This window comes from Artemia sp. Qi Xiang Cuo, chromosome 1 (genome assembly GCF_049724085.1).
Source record: "Artemia sp. Qi Xiang Cuo chromosome 1, ASM4972408v1, whole genome shotgun sequence".
NCBI lineage: Eukaryota > Metazoa > Arthropoda > Branchiopoda > Anostraca > Artemiidae > Artemia > Artemia sp. Qi Xiang Cuo.
The window spans coordinates 101,840,497-101,860,941 of NC_142794.1; the positions used below are offsets into that span (position 1 = coordinate 101,840,497).

The 20,445-nt window shown below is 38.7% G+C and overlaps 1 protein-coding gene across 4 annotated transcripts in view; it reads right to left on the minus strand.

The window, feature by feature from the left end:
• Nucleotides 1-8,869: 8,869 nt before the first annotated feature.
• LOC148957020 (cx9C motif-containing protein 4) overlaps nt 8,870-20,445 on the minus strand; it is a 28,656-nt gene continuing 17,080 nt past the window's right edge. For all 4 annotated transcript variants that reach the window (XR_016142468.1, XR_016142470.1, XR_016142472.1 and 1 more), the window contains one exon: nt 8,870-9,003. Coding sequence is in view for 1 of the 4 variants with exons in the window: in XM_089097310.1 (XP_088953436.1) it covers nt 8,987-9,003 (17 nt within the window). In the remaining 3 variants the exon portion in view is untranslated. The remainder of the gene's footprint in view (nt 9,004-20,445) is intronic.

A 20,445-nucleotide genomic window follows, 5' to 3' on the forward strand; every position in this document is an offset into this window, starting at 1 on the left:
AACAGGGAACAGAAGAAGGGCTCAGCATAAACAAGCAGTTTAGGTTCAAGTAGGTTCAGGTTCATCTTTTTTTCCATCATAAATAATCACACTGAATACATAACTATACTTGGCACAGAGACAAGTTTGTAGTTATAACTGTAACAGACTGAGTGGTCATTGCCAAATTCTCTGAAGATTAAAAATAAACGCCATTGAAACAGTTTCATTCGTGTTGGTACCAGTGTTGCCAGATGGTGCGTATTTGCGCCTTCGGGCGCTTTTTTGAGGCGGCTGCGCTTTAAATTTTTCAGGTGTGCGCATTGCTTCACATTTGCGCATTTTCAGAAATTTCGGCGCAAATTGGGCGATTTTTGGCCTCCGCATGAAAAAATCGGGATTTTTAGGTACCTCATAGTTATTTTATGTAAGAGAAATATAGAGGGTGACGTTCGAAATCTTAATCGCGCGAAACTTCAAATTACAGTAGCATGGTTAGCGCCGCTGGGAGCTTTGGTTTCCTATACAAAAAATAGCAGAAGACGCGAAAATGCGCCGAAGGCACAGTTACCACGAACTGTTTGACAAGAGAGCGGGCTGACAGCTGTTTTGGGTGTTAGACCACGAAAGATTTTTTTTTTCTATGAGATTTTGCGTCTCTGAGCATATTGACCTTCTTTTGTGTATTGGGACTCCCTTAGTCGAAGAACTTGACGATATAAGAATTGTGCCGTTCAGGAAAAAAGTGTTTGGTCCTTTTTTTTTGACGTGTGGCCTTGCTCCAAGGGCTCTGTGGGATCATAATCAGTGGCATTTCCGAAAACCCCAACGAAAATTAACATTTATAAGTTTGTGACTGTAACACAAAATATATATTGTTAAGTTTCATTAACGTTATTTACTAAGGAGGATCTGAGAACAAAATTTTCTTTTTTAGAATTCCATAAAACTCCGAAAAGTTGGGGGCTTGTGGAAGTGCTGGGATTAAACGCTACTTTGGGTACCCGTCACTAAAATAAGTCAGGCTAACAATCGGCTTTTGATACTCATTTATTCAAAGTTAGAGGTTTCACTAAAATAAAGTTAATTCAACAATTTTTCTTTCAGGTTTCAGAATTGGTTCACTATTTTTAGTGATCCCGTTGGATCTAGGATAGCCAGAAGACAAAATGAACAGAGCGCAAATGCATCTCATGGATATCCCTCGGTCAATCGGCAAAATAGGCGTATAGCTTCTCAGCCCAGGGATTACTCAATTAACGATCCCAGTAGTAGTATGACCAATAGAGGCCAGAATGGAGCATCTAATATAATTCTAGCCACATCTAGTGAGGCAACTCAAGGTCAACAGATGTATGGCCAATCCTCTGCTTACCAGCCAGGGTTACCCATAACCGTTGGGAGGCCAGTTCATCCTGCCGGTCTGTTCCATAAAGTTGGTGACGCACCCCAAACAAGTTCCCCATACCCCATCATGCCAACTGGACTTATATCTTCTACATTTTTTGTAGCCATAGCCGTAGCTATTGTCTTTTTTTTTTAGCTAAAATACTATCTCTCAAGGTAAAATTTTCTTATATTTAGCAAATTTAAGTGTTTATTTTTAAATGATTAGTTACTATTCCTAATATAATGGAATATGACGGAAATAAAAGTAATAAAGTGGACTAACATATAAATATGTTATTTTTTATTTATTTTTCCGTCATTGAAGGGCAGTGTGTCCTTGGAAAAAAATATCTAATTTTAGGTATTACGTCAAAAATACTCTCTCTCTCTCTCTCTTAGTCTCTGTTGCACCATGTATTTCGTCTTTCATTGTCTCTTCTGAATCAGCAAATCACAAATATCGTGAAAAGAATTACAAATTAAATGCAAAAAGATAAAGAATATCTGACCAAAATGCACCCGTGGCGACAGGAAAAACCTCAATTCACTGAGTTTCATTGACCCAAAAATCATTTTGATTTTAGTAACTATTCAGAAATCCCGTATATGAACTTTGTTTTAAAATATGTCTTAAAAATGAAAGATTGTTTATTCATTCAAAAAGTGATCAAACATACTTAATAAAATTTAAATTATTTATTCAATGCAATAGCGTTCGGCGTTATTAAACATCGGTTGTCTCCAGTCATTTTCTTTACAGTTACAATCTTGTCTTTACAATCGATATTTCAGAAAAATGTGTCTTTGGATCAGTGGCGGTAGCATTAAGGCAGTGGCATAACTAGCATGCCTGCCATTCAGGAGCAATCAAACTGTGCCATCCCCTCTCCAAGCTCAACGAGTAGACCCTGCCCTTCACAGTTTTGTTCCAGCCTAAAGATTATTTCGTGTTGTATAAATAAAAAAGTTGTTAAACACGCATAAAATTTGACTTTAGGTTTGGTCGAAATATGCAGACTTTTTACTGTGAATTTCACTGTCTAATAAATTGAAATATCACTTTCTATTCTATGGACTTAAATCGTTCACCATTTAATCGTTTATTTGTTCAAGGGAGAGGGAGAGAGATAAGCGCTAATATACGAGCTATTTCAAAATACCCCCCCCCCCTTCACGGCTATGATGATTAGTTACTATTTATTTTATATGTCACGAAAGGCTAACATCAACCAAATGAAGTCAGTTAGATTTTATTGCCTCGTCAGTTAGTTAAATTTTAAGTTAAAGTCAATTAAATTTTATCGCTTTATAAATTTTGTCAAATTAAAAATTTTTCTCATAAGTTACCTAACAAATAATTTTGGAAATATTTAGGCAGCGAAAAAATAGCTACACAAAATTTTGTACGCTGCTAAAAAAAAGTAAAGAATGATGGATATAATGTGGTAGCATTTGGAAGAATTGCATTGTTTTTACTTATGTGAAATTTTTGGTCAAGCCCCAAAAAATTAATGTAGTTAGATATAGTAAAAACATTTTATATTAACCCGTTTCTATTCCGTTTCAGGCTTACGATGCAACATATAAGTCAAAAGCAATGGCTCGGTCTTTAGAGCAAGAATAGCCATCTATGATTACTAATATCATGGCAAAAATAGTTACTGCTGTAGAAGAGTACAACCGTCCTACGCAAGATGTGACAGAACAAACAAAAGGGAAGGAAGAAGAACCAAATACAACTAAAAAATCAAATTAAATATTCGCAATTCATATTAAATTATTTAGAATAGATAACTATGTTTCTGCTAAATATATTATCGCACGACCAAAAACTATTAAAAAGGACACATAGGCACCAATAACCGGGGGGGGGGCACCCCCCCCCTGGCTGAAAGATGTTGCCTTATTTTTATATTTTTGTTCTGAGATTTCTAATATATAGCATTAAAAGAGCCCATTAGACGAGGTTTGCTCCCCCCCCCCTGGAATTTAGCTGATGGGCGCCTATGATAGGACAGGTGGCAGGTTTGTGAAGAGGCGGATCTAGAGCAAAATCTTGGGGGGTGGTGCAATTTGGCACCAATAATTGACCTAATTGAAAAGTTTAGTAGTTGTGTATCATTCCGAACGTATTCAAGAAGTTTGCTCTATTTGATCTGCGAAAACCAGCTTATCTGTCTGCAATCGGTCATAAGCTTAGTTTTAGTGAAAAAAAAACTATGATGCGGATATATTTTAATTAAATATTTAATATATAGAGGTGGTTAGCTTAGGTATTTATGGGCGGCCTGCTTTTCATATTTCTTTTTGTAGTTTCCAAAATTTGGTTACTAAAGTCGTATATTTTCATCATATTTTGGTATATTTCATTATGATTAACCTAACTTCACTTCTTGAGTGTATTTGCGTTAATACAAAAGTACCACAAGTTTATTTAAAAAAAAAGAAGAAGAAAGAACGGACTGAGCGTGCAAGAAAAATGTGCCCTCCTCCCTGGATCTACTCCTGGGGCTGTGCACCAGCGTTGCCAACGCGGTACGATTGTACCATTTTTGGTACAATTTAGAGGTCCAGGTACACTGCGGTTCATTTGAAAATTTTTTGGTACAATCCAAATTTTAACATTGTTCACATCTCGTGAACGAAGTTATTGGTGAAGTTGGTTTCGAAGATCTGTGTGAAATCATCGAGAAGCATCATTCTCGATGATAGTTGATGAAAGTACAGACTTGAGTTACAAAAAGAGCCTGGTTATAGTTGTTCGCCATCTTGATCTGAGCGGTGTTGATCGAGAAGACAGTTTTCCTATAAGAGACTCCTTGTTGTGACTTATTGAAGTTCAGCAATATGCAGCCGAAAATGTATACCGGGCCATAGCTAAACTACTTTTTTAAGAAATTGGAGCTCCAAAGGCAAACCTAATAAGTTCTGCCGCAGAAAATGCAACGGTTATGATGCGGGGAGCAAGGTGGTGTTTAGGCGAAACTGTCAGAAGACTGCTCAAGTTTATTTGTACTTGGTTGTTCAAGCCATTCATTCACATACGTGCTAGTGTTGCCGGCAAGCAATTGCCAAAACAAAAATTGAAGATTTTTGTCAGGATGTATACGGCTATATTTGTCGCAGCCCAAAACGGGCCAGTGGGATTTTGGGATTGCAAAAGTAAATGGAATTGAAAGAACATCGAATTTTGAGACATATAGCAACTTGATGGTTGTCTAGACAAGCCGTTGTAGCTCGATATTTGGAGCAGTGGGATTGCTTGACTTTATTCTTCCGTGCGGAAACTCTTAAAGAGGCCAACAAGCCGGGGAAGGCCACTGCCATACTAAGAAATTTGCTGTCAGTGGTTTTCAAGGTTGATATTAATGATGTTAATGGGGCAAAGCGTTTTCCTCTGCTCGGGCATTTCACTTTACGCCTACTTGTTCTCCCAAACGCTTCTGCTGCTGCTGAGCAAACTTTGTGAGCTGTCAATCTGAACAAAACCAGTATTAGAAATCGTCTCGGTTTCACCACCATGAACGGGCTTCTCAGAGCAAAACGGATCGTCTCAAAGAAATGGAAACCACCCTTGAAAATTGTTCTGCATCCAAAGTGGAAAAACCTGCTCTTGCCCTAGCAGTTTTTCTCAGTTTTCGGCGAAATCAATGAAACATAAATACCGTCGAGCGTCGCAAAAGTGACGCGCGTGGCGAATTTTAACCTACTGTTCAGATGGTGCAAATTAATCTTTTGTGGTACAAATTTCGTCGGAAAGATGGTACAATTTATCTCAAAGCGTTGGCAGCGCTGCGGTGCACACGTTTCAAAAAAGTTCTTCTTTTTTCCTGTCTTAATTTCAGGAATTATAAAACTTAAAATTCAGCGTAAAGAAATAATTTTCAAATAGATAGAGTCAGCTCTAATACCAGTTAAAATTGATGCTTCAGTCGTTCAGTATTGAGGGGGATCAGGGCCGTCATATATGAGGTGTGGAGGGGGGGACACCCTCCCCCCAAGGTTTTTGGTCACTCGGTAGAAAAAAATAATTCAGTAAAATTGTGGCCCTTAGCCCTACGATTTTTCCGACTTCGCTAAAATTTTTGTTCGGTTCAATAAAGACCACGAAAATACTGACATTTCCTCTACAGAAATTTTGAACTTGGTAGGTAAACGCAGAAGTTTTACCAACCCCTGCCGTGATTTTATAGATGGTGCTAGAACTTTCCATTTGGTTAAATAGACAACATTAAAATAGTGACATGATATGTACCAAAATCTATCTCGGTTGGTAAATGCAGCGGTTTTACCGACTCATGCAGTGATTTTACGTATTGTTTTTGAAACAGATATTATGCAAATTATTGACAAAAAACAGTTGGTAAAAATGACCAGCCAGTCGATATAAACTCTTGGTCCCCCCCCCAAACATTTTGGTTAGTAACGACGCTGCGGAGGATCACACCTATTTTATACTCAGCAAAATACGGAGGTAGCTTTAAGGAGGAGTCAATTCCAGAATTCCCTCCTATAAAGTTTTAAGTTTTTTAATACTCACAATCTGCTTGACAGTTTAATGACAAAAGCATCTAGAATGAATCTTTCCATTGATACACTTGATCAGTTTAAGAAACAGCTTCCTATCCAAAATCTAATGATTTTGGTCTTGAAAGACAATCGGAAATTATTACGCTTGTGAACGTGAATCACTTCAAATCTACGATAAATTTTGGTTGCAGCGATAACTTCAACTTGATGAAACAAGAAAAATAGAACAATGTTTAATATGAGCTTCGTTACTGATATTCGCCCTGGTATCGTTAATTCTCAAAAATGAAGGATCCTTATTAGCATTATCTGTTAATTAAGACTAGCAACAATACCAATTACGGCGGGGTTTTACCTGTTAAGAAAAACCTGGACTAATCTCTTTCACTGACACTGAATCGCTTAAGCGTTAAATATAAATCAAACAAAAATGTAAGCAAAGCTATGATTATGCTAACTTTGCCTCAGAATAATTAATGCTAGTTATTGTAGCTTAAATCTTACCGCTTTTATTTCAAAACTATTTCAGCGCGGAGCAATGACTTTTATTGCAACTGATAAGAAATAAAAATTGTCACCGTGTTATTAGACACTCATGTCGGGATATATTCATGGATTTCGAAAAATGTCTTTTTTTGTGTCTGCATTGAGAAGCAGTAAAATCGTTGCCTCCCTTCATTTTCGTGAATCGGTACCCCTGGAAACTCTTAAAACTATTAAAAAGGGGTCCAATCTAGCGTACCTACTTTGCTGGACAACTGTCGAAGCATGATTATGCCCACTACATTTCTTTATCATCTCAATACACAAATTATCTCTTATAGCTAAACAGGAGGGAAAAGCCAGAAGCTACTAAAACTATGCTTGACAAAACGCTCGGGTATCTTAATCTAGATAAATTGAAACGTTGAATTAGTTCTTCCTTGGGTACATTTTCTCTTTAGCTTGTCTCTCCCCTCTCCCCGGCATACAGCCAAGAACACTTACCTCCCCCCCTCCCCACCTAGATCTAGCTCTGTTGCGACTGGGCATAGATGTTAAAAAATATAAAAGCACGAAATGAACAGAAGCTCCTAGGGAGAATCTCAACACCTAGTAACGACAGCAGCACAACACGCAGGCGATAAAGCAATATGAAAGAGTACAATCAAACACTTTGCCACTATTCCAAGTATTTAACAAATGTGAAAAGTTTAATAATATACACCAAAAAACAGTATTTTCACAATTTTCTCTCACAATCTGGCCAAATTTCTCTACTATTCGTTGCAAGTTCATCACAACCCATACTTTGAAGATAACTTGGGTAGTCTAAACTATCTGCTGAAAGGCAAGTATCCTCATTCAAATCCAATTTTAGCGCCACCCCCATGCCGAACACCTGAAATAATTTTTGCCGAAACTGTCTGACAAGCAAGAGTCTAATAGCTCTAAGACATGACCAAATTTTAATTACAAGTTTTTAATAAGCGTTTCGAAAATGAGCCATGTAACTTTTATTTAATAAATAGGAGTATAACTAGTTGTCAAACAAGACTGGTCTTCTCCACCCAGAATAATTTGTGAAGGTTTTTATTTTCTGATCACATGAACAAATTGAAGCAGCGTATGTTTAGCTTTTTTAGAACACACAGCTAAGAGACAGTAATGTTCCCGTTTATAGGTTTCAGCCAAAGGATCTTTCACACGACACGCACTAAATTTAGTGCGTACTCATTTTGTGAGAAAGGGAGAAAAATCATTCTCCCTATTCCCAAGCAACAAATTCAAACTATCTTTACCCCCCCCCCCATCTCTGTTGGAAATCTTGAAAGTTTCAGATTGAAACCTCACCGTGAGATAGAACAGGATATAAAAGCCTAGATATGCATAAAGCTTGCATCTTTTAATGAAACCTTTTAATGAAATATTTTTTTTAATGAAATCTTTTAATGGACTGTTTGGAAACCCTTTAATGGGAAATACTTGTTTGTCTTTATTCGGGAGGGGGACAAAAAAAAACACTATTGCAAACATTTAAAAATCTACTGACTCTGATTGTAAAGATAACTCCGGGAAATTCCTTGCTTAAGTGAGCCGTCTTACAACCATATAGCTATCATCATTTTAATGATATGCTAGTTGTTACAGACTCATCAGTTGAATAATTAAGATTGTGACAGTAGCAACGCATATTGAAAGGATTCAATTTAAGTGCATTTTCTTCGATTAGTTCAACCCTTGAATGAGATCTCCTTCCCTAAGCTAATGGCCTACCATCTAATCTTGGCCTATTTAGAGCAATTCATTGGGTTGGTGGTGCCCGGGGAAAAATTGATTGGAGCGCCCCCTCCCGAATCAAATATAATAAAAAAAGCCGAATCAAAGTAAAACATTTGATAAAAGTGGGCAACCCACAATCGCGGCCGTCCAACAACGGTGCCCAGGGCAGCTGCAACGGCCCCCCTTTAAACGGCTCTGGCCTATTGTAATGCTGGCATACCAGTTTCATGGGAATCTGGAGTCAATTTATAAGTTGTAGGGTATAGGGTCTAAGAACGCCCCTAAAAGCTATTCATTATTTTTTAAAGAACCAGTTTCTCAGTCCTTATAATTTTTTGCCATACCCATCCAACGAGGAGGGGGGTTCTAAGTTTTAAACAGTTGTTCTCCCCAATTTTTTTTATATTTCTTCAATGATAGTGTGATTTGCCGTGGATCAGACTTTTCCCTCGGATCACTAACACAGACAGGGTAGTTTAAACACTCCATAACGGGCGTTTAAAGAACGATAATTTTAACCTTTTCAGTATTTAAATTCAATATTTAACCTTCATAGTGCAATTTTTCGGAGGATCTTCTAGCATTCAATGTTTTTCCATTTTATTTTATTTTTTAGAATTTTTTGAACAATTCACCTTTATTTTTTGTGCCACCGTATGGTACATTTGCAAGACAAAATAACATTTTCTATCTGAACAAGACCCAAAAAGAAATCTTAAAACATAATTTAATACAAATCAAAAATAATACTTCAAAACAAAACAAATAACAATACTTAAACTTCCATGTTAAATACTAAACATCAAGTCAGCCGAATCAAAAGCAATTATGTCAAAGGGCGACCTGCAATAGAAATAAATATACGATAAAAATAAATATGTAATAAAAAGTTCTTAATAAAAAAAAAGTTTATTTTGTTCTTTTGTCCGCTGTTTGGGCCAACTACCTATCCAGCCGGTATTTACCAAGTTTTCAAACGGAAAAAACAGCCTCGGATCGGACTTCTTTCTAGTAGACGACCAAATGCGCACCCAAAGACAATTCTTACGGATACAATTACTGTTACCTACTGCAAAGTACGTGGTCTCCGATCCAAGTTGGATCACCCACAGCACTTGATGAATGAAGTCTCCCCTTCTGTCATGTGTGTATCCGAAACCAACCTGAATTCTAGCGTCATTGATAGTGATATCAGTATTCCTGGTTACACTCTGCTCAGGCTGGATCACAAAAACCCGAGAAGCTCGACTTTTGGTGGAAGTGGTGTTGCCATATACCTTAAAATTAACATCCCTTTTTTGGCACTTTCGATTCCTAGCGACAAGGAGGGCCTTTGGGTTAAAGTAAACCTATCAAACAAATCGTTTGTTATTGCTACAGTCTATAACCCACCAAAGATGAAAATCACCGAACATCTGGAACATTGCTTGGAATTTGTGAAGCAATAGTTCCCTAAATCAGGTATTATAATCCAAAGAGACTTCAAAATTCATCATGGCCCCTCGCTGAAAAGTCGTACGACTGATGCGGAGGGCTTAGCACTGCTACACCTGAGTCTTGCTTACGGCCTAGAAAAACTTGTTGAATTCGACACTTATATCGGTCCTCATAGATCATCCAGGCTTGATCTCTTCTTAACGGATCATTCGGATTCCTATAGTGTTGAAAGCTATCCTTTTGCCAGCGACCATATGGCAGTTACAGCTCGTGGAAATCTCAAAATACCTCCAGCTGTAAAGCACGAGTGGATCATCATGCAGTATCACCGCAAAGACTGGGATGGTCTGCGAAACTTCGTATCGGCAAAGCCTTGGAGTACATTTTTAAAAGAAGCCCCACATAAAGCAGCGGCACTTTACTAAAAAGCGATTACAGAGGCTATTGAGCAATTCGTCACATCAAAAACAATAAAAGTCTCATCTCAAGATAAGCCATGGTTCAATGCTGGTTGTAGAAAGACCAGAAAGAATGCTCACAAGAAATGGCGTTCAACTGAATTCGACGAGGACCGGGCTGATTTTATTACCGTTTGAAACGAGTCTGTTAAAGCTGCACGTCAAGCTAGAGTCAATTATAAGCACAAGTTTGTAGACAAGCTGAAAAGTGCCCCTACAAAGCAGTGGTGGAGGGTTGTCAAAGAAGCCTTACCGTCATCTAAATCAACATGAATTCCCTTGCTTCATGTTGAAGGGACGATGATCCAGTCAGGCCAGGAAAAGGCAGATGTTCTTGCACAAGCCTTTTCAAAGGTCTCCCAACTTGATGAGGACGGAGTTTACCCTCCCCCCTTTCCACCACGAACAAATGCAAAAATCACCAACGTTAACCTAACTACTAGGAAGGTGTTCAGAACGCTAAGCCAGCTGAATGTCACCAAAGCTTCAGGACCTGACAAGATTCCCAAATCATCCTTAAAGGATGTCCCCCTGAACTTGCTGGTCCTCTTGCCTCTCTCTATAGAAAATGCTTTGCAGCGGGATTATTCCCGAAAGCCTGGAAAACTGTTCATGTGGTCCCTGTTCCAAAGGCAGAGTCTGACCTTACTAATGTAGGATCGTATCGTCCAATATGTCTGCTGCCCTGTGTAGGTAAAAAATATGAAAGCGTCATTAATAAGACCCTTTACCAATACCTTGAGTCATATCTGTTTTTGGCCGACACGCAATATGGTTTTCGCAGAAAACGGTCAACGTTAGACTGTTTGACTGCACAGTATCAATAGTGGGTTGAGCTCCTTTCTCATGGACACGATATTCGCCTTCTCTCCTTTGACATTGCAAAAGCCTTTGATCGGGTATGGCACACGGGACTTCCTTGTAAACTGAAAGCCTATGGCATTCATGGTCGACTATTTGACGTGCTTGCTGACTTTCTTCGTCAACGATCGTTGCAAGTAAGTATTCTTGGGCTAAGTACCACAAGTACCGGCGGATGACACAAACAAAAACATCAATCGCAAAAGACGAAGATCCCAATGAACCACACAAGGAGCTTCAGGTTGACCTGGGGAAAATTGAGGCGTGGGCAGGTGCATGGCTTGTAAGTTTTAACGCATCAAAAATGAAAGAGTTCCTAATTTCTAAGGCGCATAATATGAGGGCTCATCCTGATTTCGTCTTCAAAGGAGAGGTAATGACTTGAGTTGATACACTGCGCCTACTTGGAGTTAATTTCTCTTTGGAGTTAATTTCTCTCATGGACTGAGTAAAACTAGATCCTCTTGCAACAAGAAATTAGGAGTTATCCTAAGATGTAAAAGTCTTCTCCCTGATGATTCTATTCTGCCACTTTTCAATTCGTAAATCAGACCTGTCATGGAATATGCATGTCCTCTCTTCGCTGGTGCACCAAAAAGCCACATCGCTCCACTCCAACATATTCAAAATAGAGCAGTGCGTGCAGCAACCTCTGGCCCCGCGAAAGCTAAAACCCCACACCTGATCCAGGTACGTTTCGATGTGGCGTCCATGTCGAATTTCTATAAGTACTTGTATAACCCTCCATCGGAGGAGCTATCGAATTTCATTCCTGATAAAGCAAATCCCTTGCGATCAACTCACCGAAGAAGCCTACAGCTCGTCAGGACTACCTTGAGCAGGATACTCCCCGCCAAGAATATCTGAAAAAAAGTTTCACCCGGCGATCGGTTGCCACATGGAATAGATTGCCGGCAGAGGTAATCCCAAAAAATCCTTTCCTTGACGCGTTCAAGAGAAGGTATAACAAGTACCTCAGTGTTGAAAAATGAGGTAAATACCAGAACTAGCGGCAAATCATCATTTGTGATGGAGCCGTGAGGCCTGTAATAAAAAAAAATAAAAAAATTACAAATATACGTATAAATTTTTCCAGAGACATTGCCTACGGATTGTTTTGGGTACCCGACTGACTGACCATATTCAAACAGTAGGCTGTAAAAAAAAGTGTGGCTCGATCCTGCTTTCAAGGTCAATAATAAGAGAGAGGTTGGGATTGCAAGGCCACATTCTGCATATGAAGGATGACAGATTGCCAAAGACTGTCCTTTTAGGCCAACCATCTAGGTCTCAACGGAAATTAGTTCGTCCTCGGTTGGGATTGGAGGATGTCAGAAGAAAAGATTTAAGGAAATTAAGAAATTTTCAGGAAGATGTAAAGAGGGGAGCTATGAATATATTGGGATGGAGGAGGAGCATGCGTAGCTGTCATAGCCTCAGGAGACTTGGTGCTGCGGTGAGTTGTTAGTAGTAGTATGAATTTCGCACCCTAATTTCTGCTCAAAACACTAATTTTAAACTTTAAAGTGTGTCTTCTTTTATTCAAAAGCTATTTAGACCCCAAACCATTTAATTAGGAGAACATTCAAGAGGTTTTTTTTAACAGCCGAAAAAGTAAACAAAAGACCAAATATTTTAAAGATATTATAATTGACTGGTGTTAGCTCACCAACCATATGCTAGTTCAGAGGATACTAATGCAAATTCTAACACCAAATCCAAGTGGGGAAGTCAAGTTGTAAAAAATCAATATGTATGCCATGGTGAATGGCAGCGCATAAGCTTTTTACGTATGTACACTTTCTCTCCTTGATTTCAAAGAATGTGTCCCCCAGCGTAGAAAATTTAAGAACAGGACATACACGGTAATATATATATATATATATATATATATATATATATATATATATATATATATATATATATATATATATATATATATATATATATATATATATATATATATATATATATATATATATATATATATATATATATATATATATATATATATATATATATATATATATATATATATATATATATATATATATATATATATATATATATATATATATATATATATATATAAATAACGAGGTAATGATCTTTTAAGCTTCCTTCACGTGAAGACACAAAAAATTTTGAATGACAAAATTTAAATATCATGGGAGGTATCTGGATTTTACAAATGCCTAGGTGGGGCGTTGGCCAAAATTGGTTGGGAGCCACAGGTCTAGAGTATTAAGTCGAAATTCACAGGATACGATGAGTGAAACGTTCAACCAATCAAAAGAGAAAATGTGTATGCTACAACTACTACTACGGCTACAACTAAAGTTAGGGGTTTTAAGGTGTTTCCATGTTAAATTTAGGGGTTTCAAGATATTGGGTCAAGGCTTACAGTACTTGCCGGCAAACTACCCCTGTCACCATAAAAGTATCTGCCAGCCCACAGTGGTCTTACTCGTTTGCTGTAGTTTTTTTTTTTTGAAGTGTTAATGAAGTTGTTTGTTTAGTAATTTTTTTTTCTGTAATAGTAATTTAAATTTGTTATATTCATTAACAGGTAATATTCAAACATTTCAAATATGAAGTTCTAAATTATTAATTGATGCTCCATTAAGTCCTAGTCCGCTGCATTTAGGCTTGGTCTGTCTTTTTTCATAAGTAGTTTTTTTTGTATCTTGAGTGTTTTTCTTTTCTTTGGTTACTACTGCTACTAATACTAACAACTCACCGCAGCACCAAGCAGTCTGAGGCCAACACAGCTACGCACGCTCCTCCTCCACCCCAATCTATTCAAAGCCTCCTTTTTTACACCCGCCCACGAAGTTCCCATTTCCTTTAAATCTTTCTTTATGACGTCCTCCCACTCCAGACAAGGACGACCTGCTTTCCGTTTAGCCCTAGACGGTTGGCCGAAAAGAACAATCTTCGGCAATATGTCATCCTTCATCCGCACCACATGCCCTAACCACCTCAACCTTTCTTTCATTATAGCCCTAGAGAGCAGTATTGAACTACATTTTTCGTAGAGCCTATTGTTTGAAATATGGTCAGTCAGCCGGGTACCCAGAATAATCCTTAAGTAATTTCTCTGCAAAACATCTAGCAAATCTTCATTCGCTTTTCGGGGCGTTCATGCTTCAGAGCCATATTTGACCACTGTCATCACTGTAGCTTCTAATATTCTAATCTTGGTTTGCAGACTTATCTTCCTATTCTTCCAAACTTTTTTTAACTGTGAAAAAACACCCTGAGCCTTGGCTATTCTATTTTTAACATCTTCACTGCTCCCACCATCTTTACTAATAATACTACCAAGGTAAGTGAAGCTGCTCACCCGATCAATCTTTTCATTACCCAACGTCACCTTTTCATCTTCACTTATTCTTAGTCTTCCTTAGTCTTAGTCTTCCTAACATTAATTTTCAAACCAATTCTAGCATCCTGAACTCGCAAAACCTCTAAAACTGCATTCATTTTGCTCACGCTTTCATCTAGGATGCTTAAATCATCAGCATAATCCAAGTCCAGGAGACTTTTTCCTCCCAATTTGATTCCGTGGTCTCCCATTGCCTTTCCTGTGCTCCTTAAAACAAAGTCCATCAAAATAATCCATATAAAGGGGGATGGAACACAATCTTGCTTAACTCCTGATTCAACACAAAACCAGCTGCTAACCTCATATCCTACATTAACCGTAGCAGTGTTATTCTCGTACATAATACTAATTACTTTAATGTATTTGTCTGGTATTCCACACAAGGATTAAACCTTTACTAAAGCCCTTCTATCAACCAAGTCGAACGCTTGCTCATAATCTATAAAACTGAGGGCCAAAGGTGTTTGAAAACTCAGGCACTTCTCAATTATCAGCCTAAGAGTGAAAATTTTGTCGCCACATCCACTACCTTTTCTAAATCGCACTGCTCTTCTCTTAAAACTTTGTCTACGGCATCTCTCAGTCTAAAAAGTATCATATTACTAAGTAATTTGCTACCTACAGAGACCAGACTAATGCCTTTCTTATAAAGTGGCTTAATTAAGGTTTTCCAAAAATCGTTAGGTACTTCCCCTTTTTCAAAAATCATGTTCATAATCTTCAATAACTTATTTCTAACCTCAGAGCCACCATATTTAAGAAACTCATTTACTACCCTATCAGCACCTGGAGCCTTATTATTCTTTAATCCTTTTAGTACTGTTGCTAATTCCTCCTCACAAAACAAATCTTCCTTCACATCCAAGGTATCACAAACTTTTTCATTTTCCTCTATATTTTTTCCTGCAACTCTATCTCGGTTAAGCAAGTTCTCAAAATGTTCGGCTCATCTCTCTTTAGTTTTTTCCTTATCACTAATTGCGACCCCATTCCTATCTTTAACTGGGACAAGTCTGGATTGACTACTCCCTCTCAATTTGTTAACGTGCCAGTACAATATTTTACTATTATGCTGTCTAGCTGATCTTCCAGATCCTCGGCAATTTTATCCATGGCCTCCACTTCACACCTCCTTAATTCCTATTTTAATGCTTTCTCCACTTTCTTTACATTTCTTTTGTTTTCATACGATCTATCACTCAGATAATTTTTGTACAGGTCCTTTCTCCTTTCTATTAAACATAAAGCTTTTTCACTAATATTCTTAGCTGCAGTTCTAGCTTTCTTCCCTAATACACCTTCCGCAACTTAAAAAATTATTTTTCTAAAATTATTCCAATCATCTTCCACATTATCAAATTTTAAACTCTCAAGTTTCGTATTCAACTGTTCCTGGAAAGTTTCTCTCAAATTTTCATCCTGGAGTCTAACAACATCATAACTTCCCGGGAGTTAGTTACCCTTCAGATATTTCAGCTTTAAATTAACCCTTGACACTACTAGATGGTGATCTTTACATTTAACATCAATAACAGCAATCCTATATAACCTAGTATCTTGTATTGATCCTACCAGTCTTGATTTTACTATAGAATGATCCATAAGGTTTGCTGTCTTGCCATCACGTGAATACCAAGTTAACATATAGGCAATTTTATGATCATATACCGCATTGGTTATAACTAGACTGTTGTACCAACAAAATTGCAAAAGTCTGTATCCATTAATGTTTTCTTTTCCAAATTTACCTAGGCTGGGATACCATCTATCCCTATTTCTACCAACCTGGGCGTTAAAATCTCCCAGTAATAACATCATATTTCTGCCTGGGACCTTGTCTATTTGCTCCTCTAACTGTAATTAAAATTCATCTTAGTCACTAGTATCTCCGTCAGTCGGTTCTACAGAGGCGTATACTACTATAACTGATACCCTGAACTTTCTAGTCATAAAATGAGCAATTAGTATTCTATTACTAATACCTTCCCAGCCTAAACAAGACTTTGCAGCTTCCTTATTCGTCATGAGCCCTACTCCCTGTCTATGTACCCCATCCTTCCTGCCTGAGTAAACAAATTCTATATCACCTAATTTCATGTTTCCTACCACTGGGATATGAGTTTCTGAAACTACTAATAAGTTCAGTTTGAATCGTCTGAATTCGTCAGTCAAAATGTCGATACGATGGTCATTTTTTAATGTCGTAACGTTCCAAGTTCCAATTTTCATGTTCTTTAAATCATTTAAATTATTTTCGCTTCAGGAAAAGCAATGATCCCGGATACCAGTGCAGGACGGGGATCACATATCTTCTCAAGTCTACACCGAAGTGCTTAAGCCGGCTTAGAACCGGACAGCAAGAAGTCCCTGGGACCTCCATGAATGGAGGCTTTGTGCAATCCTGGGCCCATCTTGGTCACGACATGGTTTTCAGCACCTGGCGATGCTCTTCTATCAACAAGAGTCGAAATCCTGCACAGACAGTCTCAAGCCTATTACCTCCGACTCATTATATATTCAAGCCTACAAATATTATTCTACGACGGGGAGGCAATCCATAATTGATAAATTAGCTAGGATGAGGTTTTTCAGCCCAAACACGCACATCAAAACATACCAAGCCCAGAAGAATTGTCCATTAGTCAAAATCCCGTGCGAATGCTGTGTCGTTTACTAGGCTATAATTTCCTCGAGGGGCGCCACTCCTCAAGTGGGAATATAGTTGACCGCAAGGTCCTCAGTTTTGCAGGTACCCCGAAAGGGTCGAGGCAGCCCTTTTCAGAGGCCGTTGTCCATAGATCTGGATCTTACGCCTTGCCACAGTTGTTGTCCTCTAGAGGATCCTCCCGCGATGGTGATCTGCATCACCATGCAATGTAACCCATTACTGGGAGACGGTTTGCAACTCATGGAACTTTTGGACAAACCAGTGGGCCCTTTTGAGTGTACATTTGAGGGGCCTTCTTCCTCCTCCGCCTGCATTTATAACCCCGGGCGAGGGTGCCCCAATTTCTATTATGGGCCCCCAGGGACAAGGTACCCCCTTGGTCCGTGCCTCCTATGGAGGTACCCTATATATCTGTAGAGCGTTCCCCTATCGCCATCTGGGCACACGCTGAATGGCCTGGGGGAGGCCAGATAGACTAACAAGTCTCCTAAAACTTATTCTACCTTTTTCAACACAGGCTTGGGCCAGAATTCCGTTTGTATATTTACCAAACTTCTATTCATTGCGGGTTCGAATCCTATTAATTCCCAAAACTAGCTGGATTTTGAACAAAATCCAAAGTTTCAGTATTTTGTTATGTCCGTTAAGAATGAATCAACCTACATCCAATCATGATTCTATCTCATCATGAGTTATTTACTTTATATAAATTATCTAGTTAAAAACTAACACAAAAATGAAGCAAAGCAACTAAAATATTCCAGGGTTCGGACAGGTCGGTTCGTTTCAAATTATAGGATCTGTCATATTTTAATAGGATTTTCCGGGCCCAAATATAGCCAAATATAGGATTCGGAAGTCCTCAGGATCAGATCTGTGGTAGATAGCGTGGGATGCCTGGTCACATAAATTCGTCATTTCCCGAGTTTTTGCATTTATTTAGTTATTTTTTTTATTTTTCTTATTTCAAATACAACCTGTATAAATAGTAAAAGACAGTAAAAAATCAGATACACATACTGTGCCAACGATTGTATGATGTAGGTAAAATATTTGGAATCACTCTTGCTGCTTCTTGGGCATCAATTTCAATATGAAGTCAGTTTTTCTCTTTGCAAGAGACTGCTCCATTCTTGCAGATTCCACCATCTGCTCTCTTTCACTTGTTCTGAACTTCACAGCTCCTTCGAGCAAAGAAACAGCCAGGCAATGTCTATGGAACTCTTGGACTCGGCAGCCTTCTTCATTCTGTCGGTCACTTCCTGAAGTTGAGTATCTGCTACTGTTCTCTTGTCTTGCTCTGATGCTCTAAGTTTTTTCCTTTTGCTTTCCAGGTCTTCTATTTCTTTCTTTTTGTCGTGGACCTCCTGCAACTTCCGCTTGTTGTCCTCTTCGAAAGCTGTTTTCTCCTTCTCAGATAGCTCTTCTCCATTCTTTTCATCCAGATATTGTTGATACCGAGACAGTGCGGAACGTGCAAGGTTCAACAGCTCTTTTGTAATAACAAACCGTTATGGTTTTCCTCCATAAAGCCTCAACGTGTCATATACCATGAGTCTCGCATCCAGAACGCGTTCAGACATCAAGGCCTGGTCTTCACCGAGAATCCTACCAGAACGCGAGAACCCACGCTCAACATCTGCGCTGCCATGCAACAACGTCAGCACCACTTTGATAAGTTTGGTAAGTTCCGGGTACTTGCTGTCCCCGTGCTCATTCACCAATCCAAAACAATGGCTCCAAAAATGATTGATCCAAGTAATGTCCTCACGGGGTCCAGTTTCCGTTTGCCAAAGCTGCCACTCAGCCTGGGCAACGTCTGAGCTTACTCCAATCGCAATCTCGCGTGCCACAACTGCTATGTCTGCAATGCTTCTTGAATCCTTCATATTGATTGGACTCAAACAATGTAAAGCCTCTAGAAAACCCTCCTTTTCCAGAGGACATTTGTTCAAAATATGGCGAATACCCGCAATAAAATGTTTTCGTTCATTGATATAGAAAATGGCCTTGTCTTTTAGTGTTGCTTTCTCACCAAAAGCTTGTTCCACATTTTCTGAAACTATGAGCTTTTCTGCAAATTTTTCAGCAAGGTTCAACATTTCTGGTGATAAATATTCAGTCTTGGTCACAAAACCTGGAGTAAAGCGTCACAACTAGTCTTTTGATCTCTGAGTGCAGAACGTGAATGAGAGGCTCTTCTTTCTGGAACAGTTGGGTGAAACTCATGAACAGTTCTGCTGAGGCTAGAACAAATTCGATTTGGGCCTTCATCGTCGCACTTTTGATATAAGCCACAATCTTCAGAAATTTGGGAGTGGACAGAAGATTCTTCAGTTTTTTCTCTCTCAGCGTAAAGTTCAGGAAGTACTCTAAGATTGCCGGCCACTGCTGCATGATTCTAGCGAGGGCACGTCCGATCGTCAGCCAGCGGCTTGGGACATGCTTTATGAAAGCAGTCTCTGGGACTCCCACTTTCTTTTGGCACTTTCGATAGTCTTCACAATGTGCAGGCCAGCCGTCAAAAAATGAATGCACAAGAATAACAAAGTCGGAACTTTCTTCTCTGGACACCTGAAGACCTTTGAAGAAAGCGTTATGAATTATATGGATGTTGCAAGTACCAATGTTTAACGTTCCCTTTCCCATCACTTTCTTTTTTTCGGCATTGAACTTGTTGTAAACACTTTTGTTGACATTTGGTCCGTCACTTCCAAGCGTAATCGGTTTTTCAAGTGGCAGCTGATTCTGTTCAATGGCTGACACAATCTTCCTATATAGGTCATCACTTGTTGCGTGGCCCATAAAACTTGTGCATAAATGTCTGCTCTGGATTTCGTTTCTGTATGAGGACCAATATCAAAGACGTATCTGTAACTCTTTCATACCAGCGTTGTTGGTTGTCTCGTCATATTTTAGTACAAAATATGACTGAATGTCCTTCACACGGATTTGCTTACAGTAAGGGTGCAGCACATCGGTGATCAGATACTGCAAAATAGCATCCCGCGATTAAAAGTCCATAAAAAGAAAAAATGTGGGTATGTCCGAAACTGTGCCGTATTCGCATCAGCCTTTTATAGCGTTCAGCTAGGAAACGCATAAGTTGCAAGAACTCACAGTCTCATTAAGCAGAGACTGCTAGCCTATACACTGATCTTTGCTCATTTTGGCTAGGCCCAACATGACAAAAAACAAAATATAGGCTACTAAATCGACACAACAGCATAGCCCAGGCAAAAGCAGCTTACTAATCCCAACACAAAGCATTAGTTAAGTTCAAACACCTCAACAGTTGTAATTAATTATCGATCTACACCAAAAGACAGCACAGTCTACAAGCAGAGTCAAAAGCAAAGAAAAGCACATCTTGGTTTACTTAACGAGCAGTGAAAATTGCAAATCATGAGCAATGCTCTTGGTGCTCTTCAGCCGAAAATATAGTAATAATAGGATTTTAGCCAAAATATAGG